Source organism: Staurois parvus, unplaced genomic scaffold (assembly GCF_062004578.1).
Source record: "Staurois parvus isolate SC_StPar_1 unplaced genomic scaffold, SC_StPar_1.0 ptg000349l, whole genome shotgun sequence".
Taxonomy (NCBI): domain Eukaryota; kingdom Metazoa; phylum Chordata; class Amphibia; order Anura; family Ranidae; genus Staurois; species Staurois parvus.
In genome coordinates, this window is record NW_028318145.1 from 3,336,661 (window position 1) to 3,355,280 (window position 18,620).

At 43.1% G+C, this 18,620-nt stretch overlaps 1 protein-coding gene across 3 annotated transcripts in view; it reads right to left on the reverse strand.

The window, feature by feature from the left end:
• Nucleotides 1-18,620, reverse strand: part of TPP2 (tripeptidyl peptidase 2) — an 87,570-nt gene that overhangs the window by 66,372 nt on the left and 2,578 nt on the right. For all 3 annotated transcript variants that reach the window (XM_089684534.1, XM_089684533.1, XM_089684536.1), the window contains exons 2-4: nucleotides 7,498-7,626; nucleotides 4,763-4,858; nucleotides 2,795-2,899 (exon numbers count right to left, since the gene is read on the reverse strand). In XM_089684534.1, the coding sequence (XP_089540660.1) occupies nucleotides 2,795-2,899; nucleotides 4,763-4,858; nucleotides 7,498-7,626 (330 nt within the window). The remainder of the gene's footprint in view (nucleotides 1-2,794; nucleotides 2,900-4,762; nucleotides 4,859-7,497; nucleotides 7,627-18,620) is intronic.

Here is an 18,620-nt window from a genome sequence, read left to right on the forward strand (position 1 = left end):
ACACTAACCAACTTTAATCCGCCCTGGTCCGGTCACATGATCCCACAGCCCTGTGTCAGTGAGTGGCTGCTGCAGGGAAGAGGAGGTTGCGCTGACAACAGTTGGACATGAGAGAGTATGGGTGAGGTCAAGGCTCCCTGAATTCTTGGCTGTTGCGGAGAGCTCCCTCACACAGTGGAGCTGCAGGATCAGGTGACTGGACTAAGATAGAGTATACAGATCTTTCTTACACCGGATAGGCAACATAAGCAGCAGGAAGGGGAGGGAACATTTTTAGGCATAGTTAGTGTTAGGCTGGAATTCCACTTTAAAAAGGTCCATTACTCATAGGCCTTTTGGGGTATTTAAGGTCCTTAGCACAACTGCATTCTCCAAAAAAATTCTGCTGGACACCTTTTTAAGCAATAAACAAGCATCCACTTACTTAGACTTAGATATTTTCAGCACTGAGAGAACCGTCAGTTAGTGGAAGGATCACTAAACATTTGGGTAGCCCAAGCTAATGTAGGAACATGCCATTATATTTCAGTATAATAAATGTAACTGGCCCAAAGACCTATTCTGAAAACAATTATTCAGGTACACTTCAAAAGTGCACATTACGCTTAGCAATTTTCAATATGCTGATTTACCTATGCATTAAAAAATGCACAAAAAAATTTGGATTAAGTAGAATACTAAATCACAATGAGTATGAGCTACATTTAGTTATCAGAATAAGGACTCTCTAGGGTGTTCAAAATGAAAAAAAGCACACACTTTTGAATACGGAATTAAAAACGTATCCTATAAGTGAACCTGGGCTTAATCCATGCAGAGCAATGCAACAAGCCCACATTGATGAAAACTCACACAGCAGCACATATTTACCTTCCTTCCACTCACTTGCTGCTGCCGTGTTCTGCCCCAGGAACAAAATTTAGATTCTGTGTAAACAATGAGTTATAGCTTACACAGGTCTAAGGTCTGCATGGTGCAGACTTTAGCTGTGATCGGTTGCTTGATTACGGTTTCAAAAGCAGGTCCGAGAACATAATCAAGCAACTGATGGCCAGACTGCATAGCTAAACTCTACACAATGCAGTGTCAGCTCCCTCCATGAAACACGCTCATCTAAGGAGTTTCCTGTGATGTTTTCTCACAGTTTTGCAGTCAGCAGGAAGTTGATGTATCACCTTCATTGCTGACTGTTATGAAGAGCTGAAAATGCTGAAAAAAAACAGCTGCAATTACTGGGATGGGCTGGATAGGCGCACATTTTCAAAGTAAGAAAAATATTTTAGTACTAAAACATTTTGATTCAGCAGTTCATGCTCTTTATTAATAATTAATTTAGTGAATATAATAATAATAATAATATTTAGTGCAGCGCTACAACATCAAAGACAATATACTTAATACTTGAATAAGTGATATGAGATAAATAAATCTATAAATGTATAAAACATGCAAAAACCCCCAAAAAAAACAATAATATGGTGATAAGATCAATGCGGATCTATTTAGTGCCAAACAACACTAAAAGTGCCCAGTAATGTGTAGTGAGGTCCTCTCCACGGCCTCTTAAAGTGCAATCAGATAACTCAACATAAGTGGCCAATAATCTCTACTAAAAAATAAATAAATTATATATTTTTAATTCTTATCAAACAACCCCTGAACACCCCTGCAAATGTAGGATATCTGTGAATCCCCTAATATAGGGGAATAAATACCACACAAAGTGACCCATGCTTATATCAATATATAAAAGAAAAATATATATAAATGCAGTGACCAATTCATGAAAACATAAAAATAAAAAAAATATAAAAATAAAAATCTCTAAATGTCCAACAATCTTATATGAATTGTGCTCCAATAAAATTCAGAGTGATACAGTGATCATGTGTTCACACCAGCTTCACGAATCCTCAGTGGCTAAAATGCCCCCTCACCACCTCCTTTTAGCGACCCACTGGGCCACCTTACTTTCAGGATCACCCCAGGATCCTTCACAGGCAGTATCTGGTTACTGGATGGTATCCAACCATAATCCCCCTCTCTGGTGGCACTTAGGCTTCTCCAGTCCTCTCCCAATATAAATTTCTGCTACATAGTAAACTCTGATAAAATTTAAAATCTTAAAATAAAACCACACTTTGCTCCTTCAGCTTCTGGCCCATTACAGGGTATCTGGACTACATTAAAGACAATTTCTTCAGACCTGTATTCTGATATCGGAAAACAACCTAATCCAGTCAGGTAGGAAAATTGCTTAGCACTATCATATTGTTTTGTTTTTTTTTTGTTTTTGCATGTTTTATACGTTTATGGATTTATTTATCTCATATCACTTCTTCAAGTATTAAGTATATTGTATTTGATGTTGTAGCGCTGCACTATTATGATTATATTGCACAAGCTTGAAAGGTATTAACTAGAGTGTTGGCCACTGTAGTACACACTGATCACTCCAAATAAACACAGGAGGAATTTTTTAGTTGGTTTTAATTTAGTGAATATGACGTTAGCACTCCTTTAAGAAAAGGAAACAATGTATGCCAACTCTGTAGCAAGTGTTCTGTTGTTGTTTTTGACATTATTGTAGGTTAGCACAGCATATCAGTAGCTGGCTCTAGCAGTTAAAAGTTACAGTGGCATGCTGAAGGATTTTACAGATCTGAAATCCCAGAATAAGGTAAATAATATTGCTTAGTATAGTAAGCAATAGCCTTTGGCAGACAACTGCTCTAATAAGCTACAACACATTACCACATCATACAGGCTTCTATCACTCAAGTTTATTTCCGACCTGGGTTTGACTGCTAGAGCCTGTGTCAATCTCCTCCTGCTTCCTGCATGCCTCTGCTAGTATGGCTCGATGGGTGGGATCCCACAACTTCTCTTTTCGCTCTTTCTAGAACAGCAAAAAACAAAAGTTCATGTAACAATGTCAAACAATAAATACTGCCAAACATAAAATTTCAAATCACAATAATAAAATCCAATTCTACTAAGGTTATGTGTATTTATTGTTTATGGTTGTAACACTTGAGAAATTAAAGAAAAAAAAAAAAAAAGTGTGCTAGTATCAAATGGATTTAAGGCACCAACTATTTAACTTTAGCACTAGAGCAGTTTTTCATTTTTTGCACATGCAGAAGTGCAAATATCTGAATTTTTGGCTAGAATATTTACCTTAAACCCACAGAACATGATATATTTTATTTTCTAAAAGCAGAGGCCCTGCAGGGTAAAAAAGACAGCTGCTGCAATTTTTTTATGACGCATGATATTTGCGCAACTGTTTACTAAGCACAATTTCAGGAGAAATATAAAAAATGTTTTGGTAAAATATTTTTAATAAATGAGGTTGCATGAAGTATATAGATACTAAACATGTACCCAAAAATCTAAATAGGTGAGGCTTTAAAAGCTTTTACAGCTCATCAATTTAGAGTCAAGTGTGAGATATGGTGCTAGGGTTATTGCTCTCACTCTGACATTTGCCTCACATGTGTCATGATGTGATGGTATTAGGCAGATGACAAGTACTATTTATGGAGACACTGGGGGTCCAAACGGCTCCCCTGCCTTCCAAAGTAACTACCCGAGCAGAGATCTGCTCTATTAGATGTATCCCTGGCTGTATCAGTTAGAGAATGACGGCTCTAAAACCAAAGTGAAGAAAGCATTGTTGCCTCCGACTTCATTCCAGGCAGAGGAGATCATAGAATGGATGTTCCTCTATCTTCCATGGCCCTCTGTTTTGAAGTCCTCCAATGTTTGTGATCATGGTCTCTCGATAAGGGCCAACGTTGGTGAACAACGTGGGTGGAGGAATTGCACCATCCACCCTGTGAAAATGATCAGTGGCTATACAGCTGCCAGATCACTTCCACTTTGAAGCTTGGCACAAGCTCTTAACTGCTGCTGCAGCTTGTGCTTAACCCTTCACTCTTTTGGACATACATGGTATGCCCAAGAGCAACTAGTTAAAGAAAAAGTCTGGCCAAAAGATAAAAAAGCTTTTTAAATCTCCCAGGGAAACCAGTGACAATCACAATGTGCAGAGGTTGCTCAGCAGTGTTGCTGGATAGCGGCTATCTGACCACACTGGAAGGAGATGGAGCTACCGCTGACAGTCCCTCCTTCTGTGAAAGCTGCCAGACGAGAGGGGAAAATCTGCAGGTCTGCCATCTCATAGTAAAGCCCTGTGTCTCCTATGATTGCGTGTGAGCACAAACCAAAAACGCCTACCCACCAGACAGCAGCCTGCTATTTCAGATCAGAGGAGAGAGAGCAAAATTGTAAAATGTTAGTCGCTTGTGTTGTTGTGAATGGCCACGCTGAACAACAGGGTCACAAAAACACAAGCCCATAACAATCTATACCAGCTACTACAATAGACTAGTGCTGTGTTAAGAGTAGCACCTTGATGAAAGTAAAAAGGTGCTGGACGCCACCTGCACCAGTTCCAAGTTAGTGTCTGCTGTTAATTTGGACAGTGACCACCTAACATGGCACTGTTGTGAAATTATAGTGTTTTCCTAAAAAAACTCTTTTTACCTTCGGACTATTTACCACCTTTGTGTTTTGTTGCATTGTTGCCTGAAATAAATGGAAACATGTCAAAGTACAAGTCAACGCATGTCGACTGTTGTTACTCCAGTCACAAACAGAAAATATCCCTGGTTATGAAGATGTTAATGTATAAATTTAAGGCCACTGTTTTGTTTTTACGATAGAAGTGTTTTGAAATTACTATTTTTCACATTACCTGCAGTCGCTCTTTGAGGGCCTTTGGATAAAAGTCAAATCCATTTTTTACACCAATATGATATCTGCCTGAAGGATTTTTCCAGCTTGTGGGAATCTACAAGAGGGAAACACATGGCTAGCAATCTTCTACGAAAACAACCAAATATAATGCTACAAATTATCTACAAAGAACATTATACAGGGGCACCATAGTATAAATTATGGCTCATGGATTACCTAGAGGGCAAAAAAAATAACAATTCAAACAGTCTGCTTATTTAATGTCAGAAGAATACCAGCTATAAATAGGATTATTAACGCTGTTCTACAATAGATGCAGCATTTCTCAAAGTAAACCCAGGAAGCTCTGAGTCAGGATAAGACATCAAGGATGTCTATGCTGCTCACAGCAAACTATGCTTTAGCTGCATTGCATTTGCTGAAAGAGTTTCAGTTCTGCACATACTACACCGAATATGTTCCCTGAATGCAACACAATCAATGTTTACTGACAGCTGCAGCAAGGATAAACATCAATAATGTCTGACCCTGCCTATAAGACATGTAGTGAATGAGCTGTAAAAGCAACTTGCTGAATTTAAGATGTTAAGGCCTACAATATATATGATTAGGAAATGCTTTGCGGATCTGAACTCAATGAGTGAATACCACATCCCACTGTGTTAAAAATAAAGAGGTAAACCTTGAACTGGATACATTATGTAAATCTCTGCTGTTAACACAGACCGTTTGATGGTGTAACTTTTTTTTTGCTGGCAAGCTGGTAGGTGTGCTGAGACACACACTGGGGAGGAACCCCGAGCAGCTGTACATAGTAACCAATCAGCTACTAGCTTCAGCTTGCTCAATTAAGCTTTGAAATAAAAGCTAAAAACGGATTGGTTGCCATGGACAGCTGATGCAGATTCTGTTTGCTCCAGTCTTAGTAAATTCCCTATTTGTCTTTTTTGTGCTGTGCCAAGTCCTTCCATGTGCACCTTGCTCTAGGGACCTGTTTCCACCAGAACACGATACAGGAAATGCAAGCACTGCACAGCGCTGGAATGCATTGTTTTTACGATCTGCTGAGGGTGCAAATGAAATGTTAATGGCACCTCAAATGCGATTTCAAATGTAGTGCCTATGTGAGCACCAAATCACATGGTAACTCAGTACCATGCAATTTGGTGCAAGGTGTTTTTAAAAAGTAGTGAATGCACTGGATCGATCTACAGCCCATTCAAAAAATTAGGCTGTCTTCCTGGTAGCTTGGAAAACAGTGGCTAGGGCAGGGCACCAGGCATTTCTTAACTTTGCTGAGGTCAAACAGCATCCTATGGGAACCATGGTTCACAAGAAACTCACATCTACCCTTAAATATACCCACGTCAAGCTCCTGAAGATCTGGGACTCGTGGATAGTCTTCCACCAGTCACTTAGGCCTGGACCGTTCCTTGCTTTCTATATGACTACCTGCACAGTTTGCTCAGAGTAGGGCAGTGAAATGGATCTCATGCAGGCATGTATTTCTAACCCCCCCACCCCCTTCCATAGGTAAGTCTTTCCTCTTCTTCCATTTTCCTTCTATTCTTCCCCTCATGAGCTGTGATAGACAATAGGCAGCGGTTTCTCCTCTTTCTTTCCTTTTTGCCTGCTACTAAACTCCTCCCCTGGACGTTGGCACCCTTCTTGTCTTTTATTTGTGTCATGGCAAGAATTTTTGGGTATATTTTCCTACTGGATGATCTTCAGTATTGGGTCTTCCTTGGATCTGTTTGCTTATCAATCTCTTTTCCCCCAGTATAGTCTTATGATGTAATGTTTTTGGATCTAGATGGATTGTTACCCTGTACTTGCTTCTGTTATACTATGCTTTGTTCTGTGCAATGTTTTTTATGCTCTCTCATACCTTTTAAAAACCCAATAAATTCTTTGTAAAGTAGAAAGTTTGGCTGCAGAATTGCACAGAAACCTGGCAAGTGTTCCTGTGTGATTCAGGTGTGAACTGGTACTAAAAGAGCTAGTTATAAGTTGGAGTGGTTGCCATTTTTGTTTAGTTTGTTGGAATTGGTTAGGGGACACATTGGATACATTTGGCTACCATTGAGCGGGGATTCATCAAGACATACCTGCCGTTAATTTATCCATTGCTAATTATGCTCCAAAATGGAGATTCAGACCAGTCAGATACGCACTTTATGGAGGGATCTTAACAAGGCAGTGTGGCTTCTACATTTATTTGAAAATATTGTGCATTTAAAACCTGTATTTAAGTCAGACAATGTAATTTGTTTGCTGGCTGCAGGACGATGCATTTTTTTTTTGTTGCTGTAGATAAACAGTAGTGTTCTCTTCACATAATTCACACACACACACACACCCCCTCAACCCAGTGGTATACTCTGTCCTCCTCACATCAACCCCACTTCACATCCCTACTCCACAGTACTGTCCTCCACCCCTTCCCCTCCACAGCAATGCCCCCCCCTTTACATCATCCCACAGCACTGCACAATACTGTGCTGTTATTCCACACTTGCTCCAGAAATGTTCTGTCTCCTGCTGTCCACTATGCTGTTATAACAGCAGTGGAGGATGGAGGGAAAAGAAGTGGCTCCTAAATGGTGTGACTGGGTCCAGATGAACATTGGCTAGGTCCGCCATTTAGTTTTGCCTGCTCTAGATTATGTAATAACCTACCAAGCAAATATAGGCACTTGTACACCATCTAAGATAAGTAGCATGGAGCTTTACCTTTAATGTCCTTCCGGAAAGGCCAGCTAAAACACCATCTTTTGGTTCAACCACAGTACTCGTGCATACGTCACCACTTCCAGTTGTATCAATGATATCAATAATCTTGGGTTTCCCGTCTGTTGTTTGCTGAGAGGGAAAAAAAAAAAATAGTATTAGCGACTTTAGAAAGGAATTTACTGCCACTAGATCACCATAGCTGTTGCTGGTTTGTGTTGAAACTTTATTCTTGTAAAAAACTGGAAATTAGCTCTGACAGATAACAGAATGCCTTAGAATATTCTATACAGGTTCATAATGACCAAGGTCCAGCTACAATTTAAAGGATTAGCTCACCTTTCCAACAAAAAGGTATCATGCATTCAATCTTCCCCACTAAAAAAAAAAAACAAAAACAAAAAAAAAAAACAACACACTGCTTAGCTATGAAAAAAGGGAGTTTTTTCCCCCCATGCCATAACTGTAGGCCTATCGCCCAAACAGCCATAAAAATTTCTAGTTGAGTGATTAGATTTCAGGAAAAACCATACGTTAGACATGCACTCCCAGCTACAAATGGTATGGCCAAGGGAGGGGGGGGGGGGGGGGGGGTGTAAGGAAAAAAATTGGAAACAAATTTTTTTTTTTCCCTATTTTCCAAAGCTGTTTATTTTTTCTGGAAAAACTGGGGGAAAAAAAAAAAAAAAAAAAAAAAAAAGGAGTGTGGAATGTGTTCTTTCGATAAGTAATACCATGGTATTCAAACTATATAACATGAAGACCTTAAAGTGCTTCTAAAGGCTCGTGGTTTTTTACCTTCATGCATAGAATGCATGAAGGTAAAAAACCTGTGTGCAGCCTCCTCCAATACTCACCTAAGCCCCCTATCGATCCAGTGATGGGCACTGGAGTCTTGGCTATCCTGGAACTCCCTCTTCTCATTGGCTGTGACAAAAGCGGGAGCCATTGGCTCCCACTGCTGTCAATCACAGCCAGTAAGCCAATGAGAAAAGAGAATGGGCGGTGCCGAGCCACAGGTCCATGTGTGAATGGACACACAGAGCAGCAGGTGTTATGTTCTATGTTGTGCCCATCAGAGTGCCCCTTAACATAAAATAAGGGGCACTCTAATGGGCACGTTATGTTAAGGGGCACTCTGATGAGCACATGTTATGTTGTGCCCATCAGAGTGCCCCTTAACATTCAATCTGCCCATCAGAGTGCCCCTGTAAGTCTACACCCTACCTTGAGGGCAGATAGGAGCTGTGCCGGGATTATTGCTGGACGCTTGTGTACAGGCAGGGAGCAGGAGCGACAGTCAGCTATAGGGGCTGCGGCACACACGATGTCATGTTGCCGTGATGACCGCCCTGCTCAGCAGCAGATCTGTCATTGCGGGCTGGCAGTCCAGGCAGCAGCGCTGCTGAGGCTGTTCGCAGACTGCGGTTCACCATTTAGTGACCACTGCTGTAAAGCATTGCAGCAGGGATCAGCAGATCGTGGGTGCAGTGTCAGACTCCTGCAGACTGTCAGTGTAGCTGTCTGCTTGTACCTCTGAGACGGGCAAGCAGTTACTGAATGACAGAAACATCAAAGGATTACCCAAGCGCTCATCAGTGCCATGGTAGTTCACTGAGAACTAGAAATCATCAGCCACAATGGATATTAGTACTTGCTGAACATGTTACACCCCAATGACAATAGCCAGCGATCGAGACCCCAAAGCTGGCAGCCCACAGGAGGTCAGAGACCAGGCAGCGAGCTTGGGAACGCCGCATCTAAGGAGCGAAGGCGACTATTGTTCTGCTTTAATTTACAACTTGGAATAAACAGTGTTAACAGCTATTGACTAAGGCTTGTTACTACCTGTTGCCACTGACATGGATATTGAATTTACAGTATATCGCCCAATGCCAGGGACATGTAGTGCCGGGCAAGTCGTTTTTTTTCAATCTTTAGCCCTGCTGCGGGCAAGCAGCAGGGCTCACCCGTCAGGTGGAAGCATTCGGGCAGCAGGGCTCACCCGTCAGGTGGAAGCATTCGGGCAGCAGGGCTCACCCGTCAGGTGGAAGCATTCGGGCAGCAGGGCTCACCCGTCAGGTGGAAGCATTCGGGCAGCAGGGCTCACCCGTCAGGTGGAAGCATTCGGGCAGCAGGGCTCACCCGTCAGGTGGAAGCATTCGGGCAGCAGGGCTCACCCGTCAGGTGGAAGCATTCGGGCAGCAGGGCTCACCCGTCAGGTGGAAGCATTCGGGCAGCAGGGCTCACCCGTCAGGTGGAAGCATTCGGGCAGCAGCGCTGCCGCTGGTTGCTGCCACACAGTGCCAGTCTCTCTCCCCAGCTATGTCTCCCGGGCTCCGCTTGCCTATTTCAGGGTCCTAGATCGTTTTACCGCTGTCAGCTAGAGGGGAGGGAGGAGAATGCACACGTTCGCTCCCCTCCCCTTCTTGCCCTGACCTGGAAGAAGTGACGTTATGTTGTCACTTCCGGGTCCCCGTTGAGAGATTCCCAGTCATGGAGGCCAGGAAAGGATGTAATGCGGTGCAATGTGCACTGCATGACATTCAATGGAGCAGAGGGGAGATGTGCAGGGTCTTTTAGACCTTGGATGTCTCAATAAAACAAACTGTCACCAAAATTTTTATTGTAAAAAATAAAAGTTACACCCAAGCAAAAAACGTCTCCCCCCCATCCAAAAAAAATTGAAGTCCCCTGCCTCCACATATACCACGGGTGTGGAAATTTTTTAAAAAACTACTTGTCCACGAACTAAATCGGTGTCCCAATCTACTTGCCCTCATAGCAATCTACTTGTCCTGATAAAAAAAAAAAATGTTTTTACCCAAAACTGTATTTAAATCTGCTTTAACCCCTTTGCGCCGGCCGCACACAAATGTGCGGCCTCCCGGCGTCTGGGCCTAGACGCCGAGCGGCCGCACATTTGTGTCCATGTAACTAAATACATATGTGCTGAGAGCGCGCGCCCTGCGCGCTCCCAGCACACATGTGTGGTACTCACGGAAAGGTCCCGGTCCGCTCTTTCGAACGGGACCTTTCCCGATCATGTGACTGCCGTGACGCATCATCACGGCGGTCACATGATTCCTAAGCCACGCCCCAACCGCCCCGCCTCCCGGCGTCTGAATCTCTTAAAGGGCCGGGAGGCATCGGCGGGAAGGGGTTAAGTAATGTCTGGAACTTTTAAAAACAAAAAGGGCTTTATGGCGACTTAAATGTTTAATATTTTTAACATTGCGCTGTTTATCTCCTCCTCCCCTCCCTTCCTCTCTTCAGAACAGCACCCGGGGACTAGTAGGGAGGGGAGAGACCATGCAGTGTAATGAGCACTGATTGGCTGCTCCTCAGGAAAGGGGAGTGTTGGGCTTATCCTTTATCCATTTTGCTGCCAGAGCCATTTTTGAGGTATTTGCACACGTTTAAAAAATAATTTAAGGCCTAAAGATTACACAAAACCTCCAAACATTATATATTTTCTAAAATCAGAGATCCTAGAGAGTAAAATAGCAGTAGTTCCAATTTTTTATGTCACATGATATCACAAAGGTCTAGGAAATGCAAAATTTCAGTAAAAAATACACTTAAGTTAATTTTAGACCACAAAAAGCAATAAACTATCTAATTTTTATGTAAAAAAATAAAAGATGAGGGAGTAAACAGATATCCAGCATGTCAAACCTTAGAAAAAGGGGAGAGGAGTGGATGTGTCCCTCCCCTATACCACATTCCACCGGCGCACACTGAGCCAGTCCCGGGCCCGCAGATGGGCAAGTGGAGCCTGGAACATATAGTGGGCAGGGGGTGAGGCTGACACTGTGGGCTGTGTGGAAGCAATCAGGCCCAAATACTTCCACCTGACAAATGAGCCCTGTTGTTTGCCCGCAACAGGACTGAGGGCAGAAAAAAATACCCGATAGGAATTGCACATCCCTGTATACAAACGTAAAATCATACACTGGGGCACGTACGTATGAAAATGTCGACTGCAATACACGTTACATATCACCGCGCACGCTAGGATGAGAGCGATAATTCTAGCTTGAGACCTCCTCCATACACTATACTGATGACCTATAAGGGGCTTTAAAAATGTTGACTATAGAAAATATAGGGTACTGAAGTTCGTCGCCATTTCACGAGTGTGTACAAATTTAAGGTTTGACATGTTGGATATCTATTTACTCGGTGCAACCTCATTTTTTATATTTTACAAAAAAATAGGGTATTTTATTACTTTTTTTGTGCCCTAAAATTAACTTATTTGTATTTTTTTACAGACGTTTTGCGGTAATATCATGCAACATAAAAAATTGGAACTACCATTATTTTATTCTCTAGGGTCTCTGCTTTCAGAAAATATAACATGTTTGGGGGTTTTATGTAATCTTCAGGCCTAAAAAAAATGCAAAAACGTCTCTGTCAGCGAAAGGGATAAAGGATAAGTCAGACACTCCCCTTCCTGAGGAGCAGCCAATCGGTGCTCCTTACACTGCAAGGTCTCTCTCTTCCCTGCTAGCCCCCGGGTGCAATGCTGGAGAGAGGCAGGAAGGGGAGGAGGAGATAAACAGCGCAATGTAAAAATTATTACACGTTTAAGATGCCATAAAGCCCCTTTTGTTTTTAACCACCTCCTGTCCGGCCGTTGTATATAAAATGGCCGGATGGTGGCAGTGCAGGGGCAGGTGGCTGTTTATAAATGGCCTCCACACCCCCTGCTTGTGCGCGCTCCCTGGGAGCGCGCAGCACCGCGATCCGGTGCCCGCTGTGTCCTTTTGACACAGTGGAACACCGATCGTCGTTCGGGACCTCTGTGCGAGGTCCCGATCATGTGATCACTGATTGGCCAATCAGTGATCACATGCAGAGTAGTAAGCAAGATGTCACTTCTGACATCATTGCTTACTACGTGTGAAATCTGTGAATGATCACAAAGGTCATATGGTACAAGGCTATTCACAACCTTGTACCATGTGACAAGCTGTGACCAATCACAGCCTTTATGGGTGTAAAAGCAATCAGTGTAAAAAAACAAAAACAAATTCATCAACCCCCACAAGTAGTACAGTGTCACCATGGTGACACTGTACTGCTAGGGTAACAGTATGTAAAACAAAACAAATAATATACAAAAGTAAAATAAAAATGTAAAAAAATGTTTTTAAAAATTATAAATTTTTGGTTATAAACTAATTTGGGTTATTTATTTTTTTACTAAAAAGATAACTGAATACATTTTGGCCACAATTTATGATGAAATATTATTCATTTATAAGAAAAACACTTTTTTTCAAAATTTTTGGACTTTTTCATTTATATAGCAAAAAAATTAAAATCCCAGTGGTGAATAAATACCACCAAAATAAAGCTTCATCTGTCTCAAAAAAATGCTAAAAAATTCATATGGGTACAGTGTTGCATGACCGCGCAATTGTCAAAGTGTGATAGCACTGAAAGCTGAAAATTGGCATGGGCAGGAAGTGGTTAAAAGCCCCAGACATTCCTAAAATCACCTCCGATTTAAATACAGTTTTGGTTAAAATCTATTTTTTTTTTTTTTTTTTTTAATCAGGACAAGTAGATTGTCATGAGGGACAAGTAGATTGGGGCACTGATTTAGTCCCTGGACAAGTAGTTTTTTCAAACATTTCCACATTGCTGCACTGAGCACTGTATAATGCATGCCCCCTGGTATGTGATATGTAGGGGCAGCTTGTTACATTGTTACACCGCATTGCACAGTTTACCTTATGTTTTTCTAAAGTTATTGAAAGATCAATAAATGACATTCTATTCAACTCTGTGCACCCCAGCACATTGTAACATAGTGCACTGCATCCTAAAGGATCAATTCCCCTTTCCCAAAACACTTCATATGCAAATAAGGAGCTTCTGTAGATAAAAGCAAGCTGTGCTTGCCATAGGTGTAGGCCAGTGGTGGGCAACCTTTTTTTTCAACTGAGCCAAATCTCGCCAAAACCACGATTGAAATTTATTTTGAGAGCCACATTTTTAAAACTGAAAATACATCCCCCATATAGTAATTCATCCCCCATATAGTAATGCATCCCCCATATAGTAATTCATCCCCCATATAGTAATGCATCCCCCATATAGTAATGCATCCCCCATATAGTAATTCATCCCCCATATAGTAATTCATCCCCCATATAGTAATTCATCCCCCCTATAGTAATTCATTCCCCATATTGTGTCAATTCACTTACCTTTGCTCCGCTCGTTCCTCTCGCCGTGTTCCCGCGCCGTTCCGGTCTTCAGGGCGGACTGTGAGAGGAGGAGTTCGTCACGCTGCCCCGCCTACATCCTGACAGCCAATGTTTGCCACGCTCCGCAGGCCGGATTAAAAGGTCCGCCGGGCCGTATACGACCCGCGGGCCGTAGTTTGCCCATTGCTGGGCTAGCTGCAGAGTCCTGACTTTTGGGGCGGCCGCCCGAGAGGAGGGAGGGGAGCGGGCACCCGGCACACAGAAGAGCCGCATTAGAGTGTGTAAAGAGCCGCATGTGGCTCGCGAGCCGCGGCTTGCCGACCACTGGTGTAGGCCATTTACATACCTCCTGATGTCTGACTGGAAAACCCTCAGGATGTTGCTAAGAGAGGCCTAGCTGTTACTGTACCATTACAGGACCCAGCTCTTTCTCTGATTTAAACCTCCTCATATGCACTCTCTGTCCTGATGCATTAGCTCTGGCCTCAGTGTTTGACAGCTCACCCCTGTGATGGTGAAAGTAAACAGTAGCTAGGCCCCCCTTAGCAATGTCCTGGGGGTTTTCCAATCAGGCTTTATAAGGTAAGTAAATGACCTACAGCTATAGCAACAGCACAACTTTAAGGCTTGTTCACACTTGACTAAATTTCTAACTCTTAACAAACGCTCCTATAGCATTAGCATGGACGTTACAGACGTTAACCACTAGCCTACAGGGCACTTATACCCCCTTCCTGCCCAGGCCAATTTCCAGCTTTCAGCGCTGTCACACTTTGAATGACAATTGCGCGGTCATGCAACACTGTACCCATATGACATTTTTATCAATTTTTTGAGACAGATAGAGCTTTATTTTGGTGGTATTTAATCATCTCTGGGTTATTTTTTCTTAAACAAACCAAAAACCACTGAAAATTTAGAAGAAAAATGTTTTTTCTTAGTTTTTGTTATAAAATTTTGTAAATAATTTATTTTTCTCCTTCACTGATGTGCACTAATGAGGCTGCAGTGATGGGCACTGATAGGCTGCACTGATGGACACTGATAGGTGGCACTGATGGGCACTGAGGAAGAGGCACTGATGGGCATTGACAGGCATCACTGATGGGCACTGAAAGGCAGCACTGATATATGGCACTGATAGGTGGCACTGAAAGGCAGCTCAGATGGGCACTGATATGTGGCATTGATGCGCACTGGTAGGCACGGATATGTGTCACTGATGAGCACTGACAGGTGGCACTGCTGGGGCTACACTGATCATCTGGGCACACTGATCATCAGTGCCCTGATGATCAGTGTACATGTCCCCTCCGCGGAATGCCGATTACCGGCTCTCATGCTGACAGCTCGAGAGGAGATAAATGCCGATAACCGGCATTACCGATAACCGGATTTCCAGCTGATCACATGACCGAGCCAACATCTTCGGCTCTTTCCGTGGAACGGTGATCCGCGAGACACAGTGCACCGCCAATAGCCGCGCGCTCCAGGAGCCACGCTCCAAAAATGCCCTATGCACAGTTTTGAGGAACTGTACAAGCGTTAAAACCGCACCACAAACACCTATAATAAACTGTAATGTTATTAACGCGCCACACCAAACTACAAACGCCTGCCAGCATGTTTGCGGAGCATCACCATAGACTTGAATGGGAGGTGTTGAAAGGCTTCAAACTCCTCCAGACTGAACAAGAGGCTTCAATTTTGAAGCAACGTCAACAACCTCATGTTTTGAGAATGTGAACAGCGCTGTGTGCTGTCCATAGTAGTATTTGCATAGGCATTTGAGGAGTGTTAAAAACGCCCCTCAAATGCCCGCTTCCAATGCCAGTATGAACTAGGCCTTAGTCAAAGCTGCACAGTTTGTTATTATCTACAAGGGCACCTTTTATTCAATTGAACCAGCAAAGATTCGATCCATCTACGATCAGGCTGGTTATATTGAAGTCGGTCCATTGATGAACTTCAGTAGAACCAGCCTGTTGGATTTTAGGCATGCGATTACTGCCGGAGGCTATAGTCGAGGGCAAACCACAATAGCACAGCGGGAAGGATTCCCCATCAACATTGACTGTGCTGATGAGGAAATCCAGCATCAATGGCTTGCTTTACAAGCTCACCTGTAGGTTAGAACAAAGCCCAAGTGTCCTCTCACATGGGCGTTGCTTTTTTTTTTTCATCAGTTCAGTCACGTTTTTAATCAGTTTATATCCGACTTTGAAATCATGCGACTTTGATGTGGCACGATTTCAAAGTCGGATGACATGCCGATTTCAGGTGTGATTTGCAAGACATCTGAAATCAATTCACAATAGGAAATAAATAATTAAAAGCATGCGGAAATTAAGTAGTGGTCCAGGCACTTTGTATGTACTGTATAGGAATGGGTGGCCGCCAAGTCCCTAACAACCCTTTCTGCTAATCACCAGTGCACACTGAGTATCTTGGAGGCTGTATTGGATCTGAACGGAGCTAATATCGTCTGGACTTTTGTCCTTTACTGATATCTGGTGGTGGAATTGAAAATTGATCCTCAATTAAAATCCTTTTTCCCTACATTTTCCTTGCTACTTGAATTGCAATATTTGACAGATGGATGTTTGATGTCCATTGCTTCCTTTCTTATGGTTGTGAACGTATAGGTCAAATAGATCTTTGTTAGGTTATACCTATATATCCTAAAGCATTTAACAGATGATATCTGATGCCCATTATATCCTCTACAACTGTTTTGGACGTGTAGACCAATTAAGATTTTTTAGGTCATTTTCTTCTAGCTCTGAGCTTTCACATCCAGGACTGCCTTGGCATAGAAATTTCCTCAAAAATCTTCCCTGAAGAAGCTAGTGAGGGCGAAACATGTAGGGAGTATACTACATTTACCTAACCAAGTATGAATCTCAGTTGGTATTCTTAGAATTGAAATAGTTTTTATATCTTTTCCTTTCTTGTTTTACCAAAATATGAAATAAAAATTATATAACTTTTAATGTGTGGTATTCATGTCTATGCACCCTGAAAATCCCATCTTCTCTATTGATTATTTGCAATTTTAAGAGATGTGGTGCAATAATCATATCTGGTCACTTGCTCGCCACTTCACTGTTTCACAAGTCCCTAACAACCTATAAGTCATCAGCTGTCAGCGGGGTTCCCCACTGACAGCTGTATGTAAACAAAAAAAAAAAAAAAAACAATTTGCCAGCAATTAAAAAATAATTTTAAAAAATGGCATGGGGTCCCCTACCTCCACACCAAGCCCTTCAGATTTGGTTTGGATTTTGAGGGTAACCCCCACGCCAAAATGTAAAAAAAATTGGCGTGGGGTCCCCCCCAAAATCCATACCAGACCCTTATCCAAGCATGCAGCCCAGCAGGTCAGGAAAAGGGAAGGGGGGTGGAAGATGGAGTGCCTCCCCCCCTCCTGAACCATACCAGGCTACATGCCCTCAACATGGGGGGGTGCTTTGGAGCACAGAGCTCCCCCCTAAAGCACCTTGTCCCCATCTTGATGGAGACAAGGGCCTCTTTCCCACAACCCTAGGCTGTGGTTGTGGGGGTCTGCGGACAGGGGCTTATCGGACTCTGGAAGCCCCCTTTAGCAAGGGGGCCCCCAGATCCCGCCCTCCCCCATGTGAATGAGTATGGGGTACATGGTACCGCTACCCATTCACAAAAAAAACAAAAACTGTGGTGTAAAAAAAAAAAGACAGGAGACAGTCTTTGACAAGTCCTTTATTAAAATAAGAAAAAAAAAATGTCCCCCGAACAATGATGCCCGCCACCACCCGAAATAAAAAAAAAAAAAAAAATGGCTCCGCTCCCAACGCTGACTCTGACTGCTCTGCTGCCTTGACAGTTCTTAAATATGTAAGGAGCGGGGTCATCATATATGTGCCCCCGTGTCACAACATTTACCCAGCATGCCACGGGGTCACAAGAGTGATGTCACCACCAGCGTCAGGAGCAGAGCCTTTTTCTTTTTTTTTTGGGGCGGCGGGCATCGCGATTGATGTTGGATCCTCTTCGGGGGACATTCCTTTATTTTCCTTCTTTTAATAAAGGACTTGTCAAAGACTGTCTCCTGTCTTTTTTCACACTACTTTTTTGTGAATAGGTAGCGGTACTGTGTGCCCCATACACATTTTGCAGGGATCTGGGGGCCCCCTTGCTAAAGGGGGCTTTCAGATTCCAATAAGCCCCCTGCCCACAGACCCCCACAACCACAGCCTAGGGTTGTGGGGGAAGAGGCCCCCCACCCCAAAGCACACCCCCATGTTGAGGGCATGTGGCTTTGTATGGTTCAGGAGGAGGGGTGCTTGCTCGTTCCCCACCTCCTTTACTGACCTGCATACAATCCGTTGACATCCATTTTTCGTCCGTTTTGGGCTTTTTTGCAGACGAAAAATAGGGTTTTCTTCCGTTCAAAAAACTGGATGTTAACGGATGCGGACATGACTGGATGATCATCCGTTTACATCCGCTAGTCCATACAAATACATGGATGTCTGTTTTTCATCCATAACGGACAGATGAAAACCAGACACACAGAACGCCCGTCTGCCTCAGAGCTGGCTTGATAGTTCTTAAATATTTAATGGGCAGAGCCACCCAGTGGCATCATGCGTGTGGGTGGCCCCACCTCCTTGTGACATTGACCCAGCATGCCCCAGTTGATGACACTACAAGGTGGTGGGGCCACAAGCATGATGTCACTGGGTGGCCCCGTCCCTTACATATTTAAGAACTGTCAAGCCAGCGGAGCAGGCAGACGGCAGGGAGCCAGTGTCGGGAGCGGAGCCTTTTTTTTTTAAAAATTCTGTTTCCGGGTCGGCAGCAGACATCGTGATTGATGTTGGATCTACTACGGGGACATTCTTTTAGTTTCTTTCTTTAAAT